At 33.3% G+C, this 17,610-nt stretch overlaps 1 protein-coding gene and 1 pseudogene across 11 annotated transcripts in view; both read right to left on the reverse strand.

Moving 5' to 3' along the window:
• The window catches only part of LOC145260601 (uncharacterized), a 494,792-nt gene that overhangs the window by 160,684 nt on the left and 316,498 nt on the right, over nucleotides 1-17,610 (reverse strand). For all 11 annotated transcript variants that reach the window (XM_080118887.1, XM_080118889.1, XM_080118891.1 and 8 more), the window contains one exon: nucleotides 16,066-16,165. In XM_080118887.1, coding sequence (XP_079975013.1) covers nucleotides 16,066-16,165 — 100 coding nt within the window. The remainder of the gene's footprint in view (nucleotides 1-16,065; nucleotides 16,166-17,610) is intronic.
• LOC145260929 (5S ribosomal RNA) lies at nucleotides 3,880-3,996 on the reverse strand (annotated as a pseudogene).

The raw sequence follows: 17,610 nt of genomic DNA on the forward strand, positions 1-17,610 counted from the left end.
AATAGACAGAATGATCACCAAGGTAATCAGATTTAAGCTCTCATGACCTTTTCCTTTGGCGATACTTACAAAAAAAAAAAAAAAAAAAAAAAAAAAAAAAAACAACAGCTTTCTGACATCCTTTTTCTCAATTTCTTGAGGATTTAAAGGAAAGGGTAAGAGAAAGTTGATGCAATTCTCTCCAAAATGACACAGAGAATCATGCAGAAGTTCTAGGAATGATTCAATTGATGTATGGCCAAACAACAGACGCCATTTTCTGATAAAAATCTTTGAAGCACTTTGAAACAAAACTATTTTTAAGCTTTTTTTTTTTTTCATCCATTGAAAATGTGGGTGATATCTATGTCTCATTCTGCATATTAATATCTCTACGCTCACTACAAGAATGACGGCTTTCATGTTTTAATCTATTTTATTAATGGAAACTTACTGAAATAATTTTCTTTCATCTTTAACAGAATACAGGAAAGATTTTGCCAATAAAATCATTTTCATTCAAATGTTTGGAAATGTTCATAAGAAAAAAAAAAAAAAAAAATTTTAGGATTTTTTTTTTTTTTTAAAAGCAAATCAATTCCAGTGTACTTCATCGTCATTTCTGGAGGCTAAATCGTTAGAGTACTGGCCTATCACTCAAGTGGCAAAGGTTCAACATGTTAATCGCGAATCAATTTTTAATTTCCCCCTATTTTGTAAAGAAACTTATTTCCATTTCTGAAAATATCCAACTCAGATTCTTTATACCCCCCCCCCAGTCTTGATGATTTTGATTGATTAAAAGTGAAACGTTGAATATATTGTTCATATCAATCGGATTGATAGTAATCTGTTTGAAAAAATTCCATTCTATATATTTACCCATTCAAATGAGTTCTGGTTTTGAAAATTCTGGAAAGTAAATAGTGTTAGTTAATTTGAAGACCTTACTGAAAATATAAGTATAACCATAAATATATCGGTACACTGATTTTTACAGAAACAAGCCAAATATGTAAAGTCCCCCGTCCACAAGTGAAAAATGTACTTCCACTAAGACTAATTTTTGTGCAAAATTAAAAAAAAAATATATCCAAGGTGTGGTTATTGAGAAAAGTACAGAACAAATCAATGGACAAACGATTTGGGGGCAATTTTACTCCTATAATGAATGCCCTCTAGGCGAGCAACCAGAGTTATCCCGGAAAATCCATTCTGGCAAAAATTTACTTTCATCATGACTAATGTTGGTGCAAAATTTCAAAAAAAAATCCAACCGTGATTATTGAGAAAAGTGCAAACAAACAGGCAAACAAATGAACAAACGGGAGTGAATTACGAGGTCGTATCTCTCTTTTGTCAGGGGGGAAAATACTACTGTAACTAAAATGTTTTTTCAAATATAATAAATAATATCCATAAACTCACTTTTTTAAAAAAATAAATTTATTTACATATTTAAAAAAAAAAAAAATGTTTACATGCTGTTTGAAAATAAATAAACAGATACATGGTTGCATATAAAAAATATACCCTCCCGGAAGAGAGGAAATATTTTTTTTATTTTTAGATAAGGGTTTACACATTTTAAAAACTAAAGGTTTGCATATTAAAAAAAAACAAAAAAAAAAAACAACATTTTTACAGAAATAATATTGAATATAAAATATCTTAAAGAATAAAATAAATGAAATGAAATGAAATGTATGTTTAAATATATGGAAAATAAAGTGCATGAATGTTAGCAGTTAAAAAATATGAATTATTCACACATAATAAATTAAATAAAATAAACGTAATTAAACTACACGATAAATACAAATCCGGCTTTGGTTAAAAAATTGTTTAGAAATGTAATATGAGCAATGTTTTCAAATTGGGCAAAGGGACATAATTTTGTTGGATCTTCAAATTAACTAACACTATTTACTTCTGAGGACTTTTAAAACTGTAAATATGAGATTTCATCCTCTATTTTTTTTATACAAATATTATTTGCTACAGGGACACAAAAAAAAAAAAATCCAGATGTTATAAACTTCATTTTTGCATGAGATTTACTCTATAAATCAGACCTTTAGAGTGAATTCACTTGCATCTATTGTTAAATACCCGTGGCAGGTGTACGGAAAAGGTGATTGGACAAAAGCATCTGCATTTGATATGGACACGCACCTGGCCGGAGAAAAACAATACAAAATGATTGATTTTCAAAAATAAAATAATCGTTGATTAAAGTAAAGGAAATACAAATATGATGGATTGTCAAAAATAAAATAATTGTTGATTGAAAGCACCTTTAAAAAGTTAACAGCAGAAGGAAACATCCTGTTTTTTGTTTTTATTTTGAAGAAAATCCAGCTCCCAAAAGCAGCAGTGAATGGGGACAAAAATAAAAATTGCCTCAGCCAAGAAGGATTCCTATTTCACTGATTAAAAATGAAGTGTAAGATCAGAACAGATAAAACACCATTCTCCTAGCACAAAGGCTCTTGCCTTTTCTTTTTTTCATATGCAAGAAAAAATTAATCTTTTATTTACTTGTTATTTGTTTGTTTGATCCGTACATTAATTCAATTGCTGCTTTAATGTTCCTAAATCTGTTCTGCGAACACGTCATTTTAGAAGTTGTATGAACTTCTTAAATCTTATTATTGCATTCGATGTAACTTTTTTTTTAAGCATGCTCCTCTTCCTCCTACTCTTTTCTCTCTTAACTATTTTAGCAATGCTACTTGTAGCTCATATTAAAAGGAATTGGTTGGCGCCAATCTTTATATATTCATAATGCACTTTTTTAAACGCTCGTTTCACCATATGACTGGCCAATAATCTATCACTAATGTGTTTTGCCCTTTATATAAAGTTACCATTAATGTTTTTGAGGTTTTCTCTATTATTCATATCTTTCCTCACAATGGCTTTTGCATCAGTGTGATTGATTAAATAAAAGCACTCAGTGCATTTGTCTCACATTATGGTTTATATATATATACTAGCAGGGAGACTTAACATTGCCCGGGATTGAATAAGAATCAATGAATGTTTCACACTTCCAATACTTTTATTGTCATTGAAATCAACCATTAATTACATGCTCCAGTTGGGGACCCACCATGGTGCACTGGGAGGAAACTTCATATGCCTCCTCACAGTGATTTAGTCCACAATACATTGTAGTCTACATTGCACTGTAGAGAACCTACAGTTGATTTTATAAAATGAGTTGAATTAAATTTTAAAATGCAAAAATCAAGTATTCAATTGTACTCTAAACAGAAACATCAAAGACCCTACTGTTGATTTTATATGCCTGGCCTTTCTGCTTGTGCAATGATAAAACTTCTTATATGCACTTGCGCCTTAAAGCTGTATAAGAGTGTTACCTTTTGTGAAAATCAGATTGTTTCTTTAATCGGCTTTTTTCAATTAATCATTTTCAATACTTATCAAATGCATAACAATATAAAACCTCTCTAAGAACACTCCCAGACGCATAAGGAACATTTGTGTGAAATTTAAAAAAATAAAAAAATCGTCTCCGCCGTTTCAGAGTCCATTCGTACACACACACACACACAGACAGACATTGTGCCTTTCATATATAAGTAGAAATTTAAATCATATTTGAGGGAGAACTGGAATGTCTACCAGACATAATCCTTGGGTGTCTACAGGGGTCTGTCAGAACAAGCTGGCACAAAGATGCTTCTCCCTACAAGTGGCTTCCTTCAGTCTTGACAGACTATAGATACCCACTGTAAGGGTGCCAGCACGTGAAATTTGTGTGGCAAGAGTTGCACAATCTTCAACCACACCTCTCCTGAATCAACATTGTTGCATACCCGTGGCAAGTTGAGGTACAGGACGACTGGAAACAATGTCAAAATGAGCGGAGAGCACATACAGCGCCTAGAATTCCCAAATGATCACCCATCTGGTACTAGCCAGGCTCAACATTGCTTAACTTCGGTGATCTGGAGAGAACCGGTGTGTCAATGTGATTATGCCGTATATAAACAAGTGCAACCCTGACAAAATATACAAAATAACAAAGTATTTAAAACTCCACTAAGATCCTCTCAGTATGGCTACCCTACACTGGCTAATACAAAGAATGGTGCACTTTTTCCAAGTGATGTTGCTTATAGTAACAGCATTAAGGTGAATACTCCACCAGACTTTATGAATTCTTGTGCTGGAATCTGATAGGACGAATAAACCACAAGAAAGATATGCTATAATATAGACAATTTGCGAGAGAAAAATTAATGTTCCTAACTTCTTTACTAACTCAACGTTTAAAAGGTAAAAGACAACTTTAATAGAATATTTATGGATTTCATAAAGTGATCAAGTGTTAGCCCTAAAAGAGGAGTTCCCTTGATTTTTGAAAACTTCAACTCAAGTAAAATGAATGAGACGCCATTTAACTAAATTGGATTTATTGTACCATTTAAACTGTTTTGATGTAATTATTTACATTTCAACATATTGAGTTTATTACTATATATATATATATATATATATATATATATATATGCATACATACATACATACATACATACATACATACATACATACATACATACATACATACCACGGCAGAGCTGTTCATTTTTCCGATTTTTCTGGATATCTTTTCCATTCGCCATTTTTATTTCAGCAGGCTTGTTGTATAAAATGACACCGAAAAGTTGTTGTTCAGCCATATTCTTCTCAAGAGCTTTCTATCGGTGCATCCAATTATCATCAGGAGCGATTGTTTTTTTTTATAGTTTTCTTTTCCTTTGAGGCTTGGTGTATTTATAAGAATGGAAAAATCGGAACAATAACTCTGCCGTGTTCAATCAGATCATTTAGAATAATGACTTGCTGCCAGAATATACAAATATATATATACCATATATTTCAGCATATGTCTTATATGCTGAAATATATGGTATATATATATTTGTATATTCTGGCAGCAAGTCATTATTCTAACAGATCTGAGGTGAATACTCCACCAGACTTTAAAGTTAAAAAATCATCTTTAAAAACCAATAAGATATCGTGTATTGCAAACTCTAGCCTAGGCTAAACAAACATGGTTTTGTGATTTAGCAGTCGTCTTATACAACTGATGTGTGATAAATGTATTAAAATTTACTCCAATTTTATACCTCGTCTTATCTGACGGTCCCTTTATATGCTGAAATATAAGTATAATATATATATATTATATATATATATATATTTCCCCAAATTCTCTGGCCTTGATGGAGGAGAAACTAAAACTTGCTGCTATGCTTTTAAATGATCTGAAATAACAGCAAGGGGAGACTTGATTCCAAACATTTCTCATGCGTTATATGTCCCCTCTAAACATAAAGTAAATTTCAGTGTATAAGGATTATTTGATACTGGTGACATTCATAATCATACCTTATATTCAAAAGAGGGGAGATATAACATATGAGAAATATTTGGAATCAAGTCTCTCCCTGATGTTGTTTTAGATCATTTGAAACTATAGCAACAAGTTTTAGTCTTCCCTTCATCAAGGCCAGAGGTTTGGGGGTAAATCTATATATATATATATATATATATATATATATATATATATATATATATATATATACACTCATAACCAATTGAATATTTAAATGCTCATATCTTTGATTCTATGAGATGAAACTGCATGAAAATTTGCAGGATTTTGAAGATTATAATACTATTCTATGGTTAAAATTTTATGGCAATTGGTAAAAAAAGAACATATTTTCAAATGAATAAAATTTGCCTACATTTGTATATATATATGTATGTATATATATATATATATATATATATATATGATTTTCAGAATGTGAGAGATTATATATAATAAATTCCACAGCCAAACAACGTCGCAATGGCTCGTGGGCTGCGACGTTGTTTGGCTGTGGAATTTATTATATATATATATATATATATATATATATATAGTGTCCTAAAGGCCAGCTTCAGTTTTGCTGTTTCGGTTGTCTGTCCTGTGGCCTTGCCAGGCCACTAATACATATAAATAATACTAGCAGAGAGACTCGACGTTGCCCGGGATTTAATGATGATGAATGAATGTTTCACACTCACATATTTTTCTTGCTATCAAAATCGGTGAAATCGACCAGTTTTCAATCAGATCAATTGATTGCCTGCTTTAGTTGGGGACCCATTGTAGTGCACTGCACTAAATCACTGCTGTAATCTACATTGTACTGTAGAACACCTGTGGTTTTTATAAAATTATTTCTTATACATAATGGCTTCAATTAAAGTTTATAATGGAAAAGTGACATATCATGGTACACTTGTGCTCCAAACAGAAACATTCATTTCAAACGTGCCCCTGCTGTTGATTTTACACATTGGGCCTTTCGGCTTGTGTGCTAATAAAAATTCTCAACTGCACTTATGATGTTAGGCTGTGTTTGGTCAAAATCACCTGTACCTTCTTTTATCAGATAATTTTAATTATTGATACTTATCAAAGGCATTCCTATACAAAACCTATCTAAGAACACTGCAAGGCACATATAGTACCTTTGTGTGAAATTTCATAAAAATCTGGCCAGCTGTTTTTGAGTCCATAGGGAACGAACTTGCACACACAAGGTTCTTTTTATATAATAGTAGATATTATACGTTAAAACATAAAAAAAAATATATCATTCAAGTTTTAATATAGATTTGTCTATTTTAGATGTTCTCTAGAAAGGCCCTTATATCCAGATATTTCAAAGTAATAAATATACTTATCGCTTATAGGTTGCTTAAAAAGTCTGTAAATATATAGTAAAATTGTGTTTTATATATACTTAGTTAAATAAGATTTATTCTGCCATTAAAATTATTTCAATCACACTGACTTTGCCATATATATATATATTACACACACACACACCTTAATTATAGGTTTAGCACACTGATATAGAGGAAATAGCGGTTTGCATTAGGTGCAAAGCAATAATAGATTTCTCCCTCACTTACTGGTAGCATGATAAAAAATATGTAAGCAAAGAAAGTACATACATAGGACTATAATTTGTTCTACCATCAGTGAAGATTTTGCTAGCACAATGGATAAAGCACTTGATTACTGAACACATCTGAATGTGACCTACCATTTGGGTTTTGAATCTCGAAATACATTTGTTATGTCTAGTTACACTGATGAGTTTTAAGCAGACAAAAAGACGAACTATGAAAACAGAGAGGTGGGTTAGTGTTAGGGTGAACATGATTCAAGAAAATCATCATATAAGATCGAAAAAAAAAAAAGAAAAAAAAAAAGAAAAAAAAAAAAGATTTCTGATGAATAAACAGATCTAATTTAATTTATGCTTTCTTTAATCTGACCCGGTATCTTAGGAAGATGTTGCATATGCCTACGAAATATCATCAAATTTGATCTGACAATTTGATTTGGTCTGTCTGCTTTACGGCATATCAACACTTTTGACTTAAATGATTCATTGAAGATAAATTGCTTTTTTTTATCAATGAAAGAGATGGTGGTGAAGAGAATGGAGGGGGAGGTACATAAACACTATTACCAGCAGTAAAAAAAAAAAAAAAAAAAATGATAGATCTGATAGGTTGAAAGAAATTGATCTCTTAACCTTCATTTATAATAATCACTCCAACCCAGTTCAAAATAATACAAAAAGATACCAAAAATACACTAATCCACTTATAAGTGGCACTTTCTATGTTTGTTTGTATGTCCGTATTTTAAATTTTTGGTAAATAATATCTCAACTTCTTTGACAAATGGAAAATACTAAATCTAATTGAAAATGATTTTATATATAATTATATATATTCTTCAACTCGCAGACAAACCTCGATAAAACTCATTTGCATATGTACTTTTTGAAATTAATATTATCTAATAGATGAGAAGCATCTTCCAAAGGAGGAGGAAGTATCAAGAGAATATTAAATTCACAAGCAATCCCCAATCACATGAATGTCCCGGTTAGGGGAGATGATGATGTTAGGTTTTGCAGTTCTTGCAGGAAGATGTCAAAGTTTTCCTACATACAGCACCTGGTACTGACCAGGCTAAACATAGCTTAACTTTGGTGATCTAACTAGGACTGGTGTGTAAATGTGATGAGAAAACGTCAAACACATTTCTGATTTTAATGAAATTTACACCATATGTAATTTTTCAGCTTCTTTCAACTATATTAAGAGACGAAACTGTAGGAAGAATTGGTAGGAAAAACAAAGTAATACAGCATTATGAGCAAAATGAAAAAGTGCATAGTGATGATCCTCATCCAATCCCAAGCAACGTTGTGTTTTCCCCATTAGTAATTGATAACTATGACCAATCCTAGACATATATCAGTAAATGCACTTGTGTTTAACAGACAACAATTATATTCTTTAAAAAGAGCTGTTAGCAGCTCAATATATTAAAGCAGCTCAAGTACAGAGATCTATGAAGTGCATCTGCAAAGTGACAAGCCTAAGTATGCTGTGTGAGCTATGGGGAAAAGACGAATAGATTTCTGCAACCAGCACTGAGGAATGAACAATGAACACCTATTAATGAATTAAAAAAAACAAAAAAACAAAACCAATATACTAAAACAACCCCCCTAATCACATGATCTTGCTCTGTGTGACTTTTCTTTCTTCACCCCAATTCCAATGGAATCATCCAGTCAATCTGTTTTGAAGATGTGGTGGTCATCGTGAGAGCTGGCATGACAGAGCTGAGGGACATCCCAGAAGAATTCTTCCAGCATTGCATTAGTGTGGCAGAAAAGAATGTGTAAACTCAAGAGAAAGGGTGGGCAGGTTATTTAAAATGAGAAACCATATAGTTTGTGACAGTGGTCCCGTTACTTTCCAGACACACATATTGTCAACTACTTGATTTCTCCTGATCTTTTGTCTGTGGCATTCCCTCCATAATTGCTAATATGCACTAGCTAATATATGCATTAGCCAATCAACCCACTCTAATATTTAACCCTATTACATTGAAGCAGAAACCATAGAGTATTGTTGTTTTGAATTGAAATATATTGTGACACCAGTCCTGCCACTTTTTAAATACTGTGTTATGAACATCTGACTTTAATTCTAATCTTATAAAAAGCATTGTTTTTTGTTTTGTTTATTTTTTAATGCAAAACACATACTTTTCTTTAAAAGGAAAACATTAAACTATTTCAAACGAGATAATATCACGATATATTTTTGTGTTTGTTTTAGATTATTCAGATTTTTATCCTCATCGCTCGGCTGTTATTTTTCATAATGTTTCAGTCAATGTAATTTACGTCTCTCTTCAGGTGCATCTTTTCAAGCTTAATCCACTTTATGTCAAACTTAAGAACCTATACGGAATTTCAAACTGAATGCTTTATTTAATCCACAGGGGGTAGATTGTTCTCATTCTGTCAGCCATGAGCGAATAGAAGTGTTAACTTTTAACTTATGTTTAATATAAACTTATGTTTAGTATGAACCTTCAAAAAACTTAGAACTGGCTGTTAATCAACATCTTGAAGTGTTATTCCACAGGTCCATGTGGATAATATTAATGTAAATTTTTGGGGCTTTAAATCTAATCTTGTACAGATATGACGGTAAGGGTTAGGTTGTATTACTATTTTATATATATATATATATATATATATATATATATATATAAGTTATCAATACATATTTCATTGAAGACAACACAATTTTCTCTTTTCATTATTATTATTATTTTTTTGTGTTACTGTCTTGCCCAATTGAAATAGTGATTAAAAAATAAACTTCCGGTTCTCCAGTGGTAATAAAAGGAGTATGGATCCAAGAGTATTGCTTTTGACCAACTCATGCACTGCCAACCTTGAAATAGTCCCCAGAAGTTGTTTTTTTTTTTTAATTTTTTAATATATTATTATTATTTAAGGGGTTTTTATTATATTGCTCAGTAGTTTCGCCAGAATGTGTGTGTGTGTGTATATATATATATATATATATATATATTGGTAGTTATTCCCAAACCAGAAGATTTATTTATTTCACACTCATAGTATTTTATTCCCTTGTTTGAAAGTTGACTTCAATAAAAGGTATGATCTTTACCGCTTATGATTCGAGTTAATTTAAACAATCTGTTGCACATGTCTGTAACACGGCCCTATTTATGCACCTGGTAGTCTCATCTGGATAAGAATGGTGTGAGTCTGTTACTTACGCGTAACTGTCAAACACAAAAACTGCGCATCATCATTTAGACTATTTCTTTTTTTTTTTTTTTTTTTTTTAGCGACTGAACCTTACAAAGCACGCACAAACGCTAGTTAGCTAAGTCACGATTTTCCCTACATGTTCATATGTAAATGTAGTACAATTTACACATTTCACTGAATAGTGGAAATTCACCAAACAACTCAGAGACAAATATGTGTTCCTCGAAAAGAAAGAAAAACAGTATATATATCTATATATATATATATATATATCTATATATCTACAATTATATAAATGCAATTTTGTGTGTTTGTGTGTGAGTGTCCCTTATAGATTCCAAAACAGATTTTCTTTAAAATTTACAGAACTTTTAGGAGTGATCTTAATTAAGTTTTGTCTCAGAATAACCCCGAAAATTACCAATAACTGAAACCATTATTTTAATTTATCTATCATCGGTAATGCCATTTTTTCCATGCCGTTGCTTAGCAACAATGATAGAATAATGGCCGTGAAAATTCTACTGTGGGTAAGTTGATAGCATGTTTTTTTGGGGTTTTTTTTTGCATTACATGGTATGTAGGTTCAAACCACGTATGTAAATTTCTTAATTTTTTTCATTAACTGCAAAGAATTTTATAAGGCTTGAAAATTTAAGTGTTTTTTTTTTTTTTTGCATGACGTGGTCTGTAGGTTCAAACCCCCGCATATAAATTTCTTAATGCTTTTTTTCTCATTAACTGGAAAGAAGTCTATATAAAATAATTTTATAAAAAAAACAGTAGGTTCTCTAGAGTGCAATGTAGAATAAGATATTTTGGACTAAGATACTGTATGGAGGTATGTGAAGCTTCCTCCCGGGTGATTTCACGAATTTCAATGTCAATAAAAATAGGAGTGTGAAATATTTGTTGATCATCATTCAATCCCGGGCAACGTCGGGTCTTCCTGCTAGTATACTATAAAAGAAAAACAGTGTGTGTGTGTGTATAGTAATAAGTACCTAAGGAAGGTCTGCGATTACATTAGCTGAAACATTGTGAAAATAATAACCAGAACAACTTAGAATTGTAGTTCAAATAAGACAAATTAATCTACGACTAAAAAATTCTGAAACGTATGAGAATATGTGACACATTTACGTGAACGAAATTTTAATTTTGTCAAAAGCATTTTTCTTGGCAAAGCGACACAAAAAAGATACAAAATATTTTTCCAGGAGAGAGAAAAAAAAAATTCTCTTCTCTCGACTTTGATGATTTAATAAAATCACAAGAATCTGAAAATGATTGCAAAGAAAATGATATGATGTAAAAACCAGAATCAATTATTCATTGGAGAATGAAAAACAAAAAACAAATTAAAAAAAAAATTTTTTTTCCCAAAATGATATGGAAATTAGATTTCGTTTTTGATCAAATTTTTATTCATAATTTGGTTGATATGGACGAAAATTAACTGATTTTTATGTTATAACACACATACACATTAGTATGTTGGGAGAATAGATGGTTACTCATAAGCAAGACATATGTAAGATAATTCAACAAGAAAAAAATATATAAAATTGAAGACAGTATCATTTGAATATAATTGATCGAGAAACAACAGACATACAAAATGCGGGTGATATTTGTTAGCAATTTTCAACTGTAAATTTTATGGCTTCCTTTTTTAAAATTTTATTTTAATGTCCGTTTGTCATTATGAAAACAAATATATTTCCATTTGTTTTGCTTCAGAATAATTGATTGTGGACAATTATGAATCCCCATAATTGAGAAAGAGATACAGACTTCTTGGAATATATGCCAAAAGAACAAACAAGGAGAATTCAGACTTCCTGAATACCAACAGGAAATGGCAGAAAAGATCAGAAAGAAATTGAAAGAGCCAGGATTCGGCTATGACATCAGAGAGTATAATGCATGATCGAGGATTTGACACTGTTTGAACACAACAGTTCATCACTGAAGGTGAGGTCATACACTTGTACTTCTTCCCAAAGAAGAAATTTGTAATAAGCATCCAGTAATGGATTATGGACAATTTTGAACCTCGATATTCGTAGAAGAGATACTGAGTTCTGAAAGTGATATCGTAACTGTACTTCTCCAAATTTCTTAAGCTAAACATTAATAGCTACTTTGCATTTTGACCAAGATAGTGAAATCCTGGATCAACCAAGTAGTTGCAAGTCAGTCGTACATAAGTTAGCAAAACTCAACACCTTGCTATACAAACTGGAAGACACAGGTTTGCTTGTCGGAACACATTGTTGACAACATTTCACTAATATCTGCCCTCTTATATCATTTGACTGCTACTTTCTCGACTTCTTGGTGTGGGGCACAGTAGAAAGAAACACCAATAGATCCAGCTGCAACACAAAGGACAAACTAAAGGACAAGATGACCTGAACCTTTGGATGTAAAAGTCGAAAGACAGTAACAAAAACCTGTGGTTGTCTTGAAGCTGTTCTCAAAGTCAAAAACAGGCCATCAAGTTAAACTGACATAAGTCATGAAGACAGACAGACTAAAGTTTGATGTATAAATCGCAAAAAAAAAAACTTTAAAAGATAATTGTGCAAACGAATACCATTTGCACAAGCTTATGAAATAAACAAGAATGATTCATGGAAACCAATGATAAAATGATAGAAACATTATGACACACATCAGACCTTATGTGGTTATTTGGTTGTTTTGTTTTACGGCATATCAACTCTTTTCAGGTTAGTTAATGCAGAATCCATTAATTCTGGTCAAAAGTTTTTAGGCTTCAAGGTCTTTATATCTTATTCATGGTGTTTGATTTGGTTGTTTTTTAAGGGAAAGTTTTAAGTTGTTTTTGACTTGGTAGAACATGATTGAGTTTTGCAAAGGGAAAAGAAAAAAATAATATCAATGTTTGGTTATTTTAGGTCAGAAGTCAGTATTTTCAGAGCGCCTGATCTGGTAGCACTAAGTCAGACCTATATATTTTAAATTACACATTTTATTGTCGATATAAAATGTATATAAATTATAAGTTAATTTTTTACGACCTAACCCAGTGTAGTATAAACACCCCCAAACTCCCCATATTAAGAACGGCTTTCAGAATAAATACCCCAAACCTCCCCATGTTAAGAACGGCTTTCGTGGTTGGAGGTGTTTATTCCGAAAGCCGTTCTTAACATGGGGAAGTTGGAGTGTTTATACTATGTTGGGTTAGGTCTTAGGTCATAAACAAATATCAATTATTAAATTAAAAAAAAAAAAAAATAGTGAAATGAATTCAATAAAAGACAATCGATTTACTTCACTTTGAATTGATTTGAAACTGATATTTTTTAAATCACACACACATATATATATATATATATATATATATATATATATATACACCTAATAAATTAACAGAGATTTTGGAGGTTTATTTTTAAGACAAGAATCGAGAACAATAAAAGCGAAAGTTTATAAACTTCAATTATTATAAACAAATCCATTTCTTTCAGTAATGTATTTGTTTATGAAAGTATGAGAACGTTTGTGAAAAGCACCATAAAAGATGGGTGCATACTCCCTTTCTCTACACTAAACATTCGATAAAACATACCGAAATCGACAAAAAACAAAAACAAAAAGAAAACCCTCAGATAGATAATAAAAAGTAAGTTAGTGAGTGAGAGGAGAAGCGAGAGAGACAGGAAAAGAGAGAGAGGAAGGGGAAAAGAGAGAGAGGAAGGGGAAAAGAGAGAAGGGAAAGAGAGGGGGAATAGAGAGAGAAGGGGGAATAGAGAGAGAGGGGGAATAGAGAGAGAGGGGCAATAGAGAGAGAGAGAGAGAGAGAGAGAGGGAATAGAGAGAGAGAGGGGGAATAGAGAGAGAGAGGGGGAATAGAGAGAGAGAGAGGGGGAATAGAGAGAGAGAGGGGGGAGAGAGAGAGAGAGAGAGAGAGACGGGAGATAGAGAGATAGAAGGGGAGGAAACTAGAGAGAGAGGAGGTAGAAAAGGGGGAAGAGAAGGGGTAGAGAAAGGGGAAGAGAGGGGGTGGAGAAAGGGGAAGAGAGGGGTGGAGAAAGGGGAAGAGAGGGGGTGGAGAAAGGGGAAGAGAGGGGGTGGAGAAAGGGGAAGAGAGGGGGTGGAGAAAGGGGAAGAGAGGGGGTGGAGAAAGGGGAAGAGAGGGGGTGGAGAAAGGGGAAGAGAGGGGGTGGAGAAAGGGGAAGAGAGGGGGTGGAGAAAGGGGAAGAGAGGGGGTGGAGAAAGGGGAAGAGAGGGGGTGGAGAAAGGGGAAGAGAGGGGGTGGAGAAAGGGGAAGAGAGGGGGTGGAGAAAGGGGAAGAGAGGGGGTGGAGAAAGGGGAAGAGAGGGGGTGGAGAAAGGGGAAGAGAGGGGGTGGAGAAAGGGGAAGAGAGGGGGTGGAGAAAGGGGAAGAGAGGGGGTAGAGAAAGGGAAGAGAGGGGGTAGAGAAAGGGGAAGAGAGGGGGTAGAGAAAGGGGAAGAGAGGGGGTGAAGAGAGAAGAAAGAAAGGGGGGAGAGAAGAAAGAAAGGGGGGAGAGAAGAAAGAAAGGGGGGAGAGAAGAAAGAAAGGGGGGAGAGAAGAAAGAAAGGGGGGAGAGAAGAAAGAAAGGGGGGAGAGAAGAAAGAAAGGGGGGAGAGAAGAAAGAAAGGGGGAGAGAAGAAAGAAAATGGGAGAGAAGAAAGAAAGGGGGAGAGAAGAAAGAAAGGGGGAGAGAAGAAAGAAAGGGGGAGAGAGAGAAGAAAGAGGGAGGAACAAGCGCAAAATGGGAAGGTTTATTTTGATAATGGGAACATAAAAGGGATCACCTTTAAACCTGACTCGGGTCATGCTTCTGCCAGGTCAAGCTGCACGTTTATTTCCCATCCCCGTTTGCAACAAGCCACTCAGATTCCATTGCTGCCTTGTGATGATCACCTGCTGCCGCTGCTGTCGTCATTGAACAGACTTTAATGGGGAGAGAATGTTTCAATCGACAGGCGAGGTGATACAATGGACGGCGGCGCTTATAAATAAGCAGGCAAGATGATTGACATGAGAGAGGCCACACAAAGTGGGAATTCTCAAAAAACAAAAAAAAAAGGAGGGGCGTCATGTTTTTGTTGTTGGAAAGGATGAAGCTATCTGCAACAGTGCAACACGTCAAAACGTTCAAACATCTTAAGTAATATGCACAGTCGCACGCGGTAGGTAAAAATTACAGGCAAAAATATACAATATATAATTAATGATAAAAATTGTAAATTTTATGTGATGTTTGGGTAAAATGTATATCCTCTTCAGAAACGTGAAAGCTTAACAAACAGTTGGGAGAGAAAAACATATTACAAAGTGTGAATAAGGTAATAAGAGAGGGGGTGGAAGAAATACACGTGGGGGTATGTGAGGGAGAAAATACATGCAGAATGAAGAAAAGGAAAATGAGATCTAAAACAAATTGAATTGTGGGAATAAGGGTGGAGTGTTCCGGAAGTTATTAGGTCAATGTACACACATCTATCTGGAAAAAAAAAAAGGCTTGCATTTCAGGAGCCAGAGTCCAGGGATAAACATCGCCAATATGAAGCACAGAGCCGTGAGAGAAAACGTATATAAATATATGAGAAGCTTTATATTTGGTCACACATGTAAGAATGGTCACATACACAAGTCTGTCTTACTAATCCATGTCATGTGTAATGGACCATTAATATCAATGCCAAAAACAGATTAACAGACAAAGAAGTAAGACAACACCTGGACTTGTTAAAAAAAAAAAAAGAAAGAAAGAAAGAAGAAACACAAGGTAAAAACAGAAGTTTGTCAAAAAAGAAAAGAAAAACAGGAGACAAGTATGAAAGCTATATATTACCTGTCTGATTCTGGTTCCTTGGGTCCATTGACATGTTGGTATATAGACTGTTGCGGAGGTTGTGGTGGAGGTGCCACAGGAGGTGGTGTCCGATACATACCTGTCACAACAAAACAAACACATTCAGTTACTTTCTTGGAACAGATAACCATTTTTAACGATGATCAAGTTATTTGGATAAATTGTAGAAAGGCAAGATGGGTAAGGCGAATTTAAAAATGGATCCGTCCACTGTTTTTTTTTTTTTTTTGTTGTTGTTTTTTTTTGTGTTTTGACTAATCAACCATGATGTTATGAATTCATATATATATATATATATATATATATATATATATATATATATATATATATATATATATATATATATATATATATAAACGTATCAAGTAGAACTTAGATGAGCAAAAGAGATGACCAGCACGTTGGTCCAATGGATGAATAAAAAAATAGACTTGATCAATACATCCATCCCTTCATTGTTGTGGCTACTCAAAACAAAAATAAATAAGTAAATAAATAAAAAGGAAAAATAAGCAGCAACTGGTCAGGATCCACAAGTTAATTCGTAAACTCCGCTCTTTTTCTTGGCACTGCTGCCACCACTACCACGATCACACATATAGATGAGCTAACACCAGCACCAGTGCTAGATCACAACGGCAAATAGCAGCAGCAGCAGCAGCAGAGGCAAAGTGTGCTGAATCAATACGGAGCTCCATCGTAGCCATGCCGGCTTGCAGCATCACAATACACATGTTACCAATGAACTTGGCAACTTTATTATGCAGAAGTCGGCGTCTCGCCCTCTCCCACTCCAACAGTATTCCTATACTCCTACTCTAATTCATCCCCCCACCACCACCGTCGCAACTCCTCCTTTACGTGGGTTAGTTCCATGATTCCTTAGGGGATATCGGAAAAGTCCAATGCACAAGCATGCCTATGTGGATACAAATATATAATTTATTACTATTTCATATATTTACTAATATAAGATATATTATGTATATTTTCTTTGATGTAGTATTTACTTTAACAGTGCTCAATACATTAATAGAGCTCAATAGCAGTAGTGTATAAATATACTAATGGCATACACACAAAATTGATTAAGTTTAGGTATTGTTAACATGAACAATATCTTTTTAAAAGTGCTCAATACGCATGCAGATAAAATCATTTAAACATTGTAAGGGTCAACTTCGAATATAGATTCAGCAAATGCTGGAAACAAATTTTCAGAAATCTATCAAAAATACAATTTTTATTTGTATACAATTGTTTAAGTCTAAAATCAATCATAAATATCTAAATGATATACAAAATATATGCACACACACACATATATATATATATGAATGAACGAATGGAAAAAAGTGGTAAGAACATAGAATTTATGTTGTATGAAAGCCAAGTTGTGTTTCTCATGCGTGCAAAGATTCTGCCCTGATATTGTAATAAGAAAATGAAATGGCAGAAATATTTGTCCTGCTTAATTTTGTTGACTAAAAAAAAAATTGTTGAAAAATTTCAGATACGTTTTCT

This window comes from Euprymna scolopes, chromosome 36, assembly GCF_053919585.1.
Source record: "Euprymna scolopes isolate OS-2025 chromosome 36, ASM5391958v1, whole genome shotgun sequence".
Classification (NCBI taxonomy): domain Eukaryota; kingdom Metazoa; phylum Mollusca; class Cephalopoda; order Sepiida; family Sepiolidae; genus Euprymna; species Euprymna scolopes.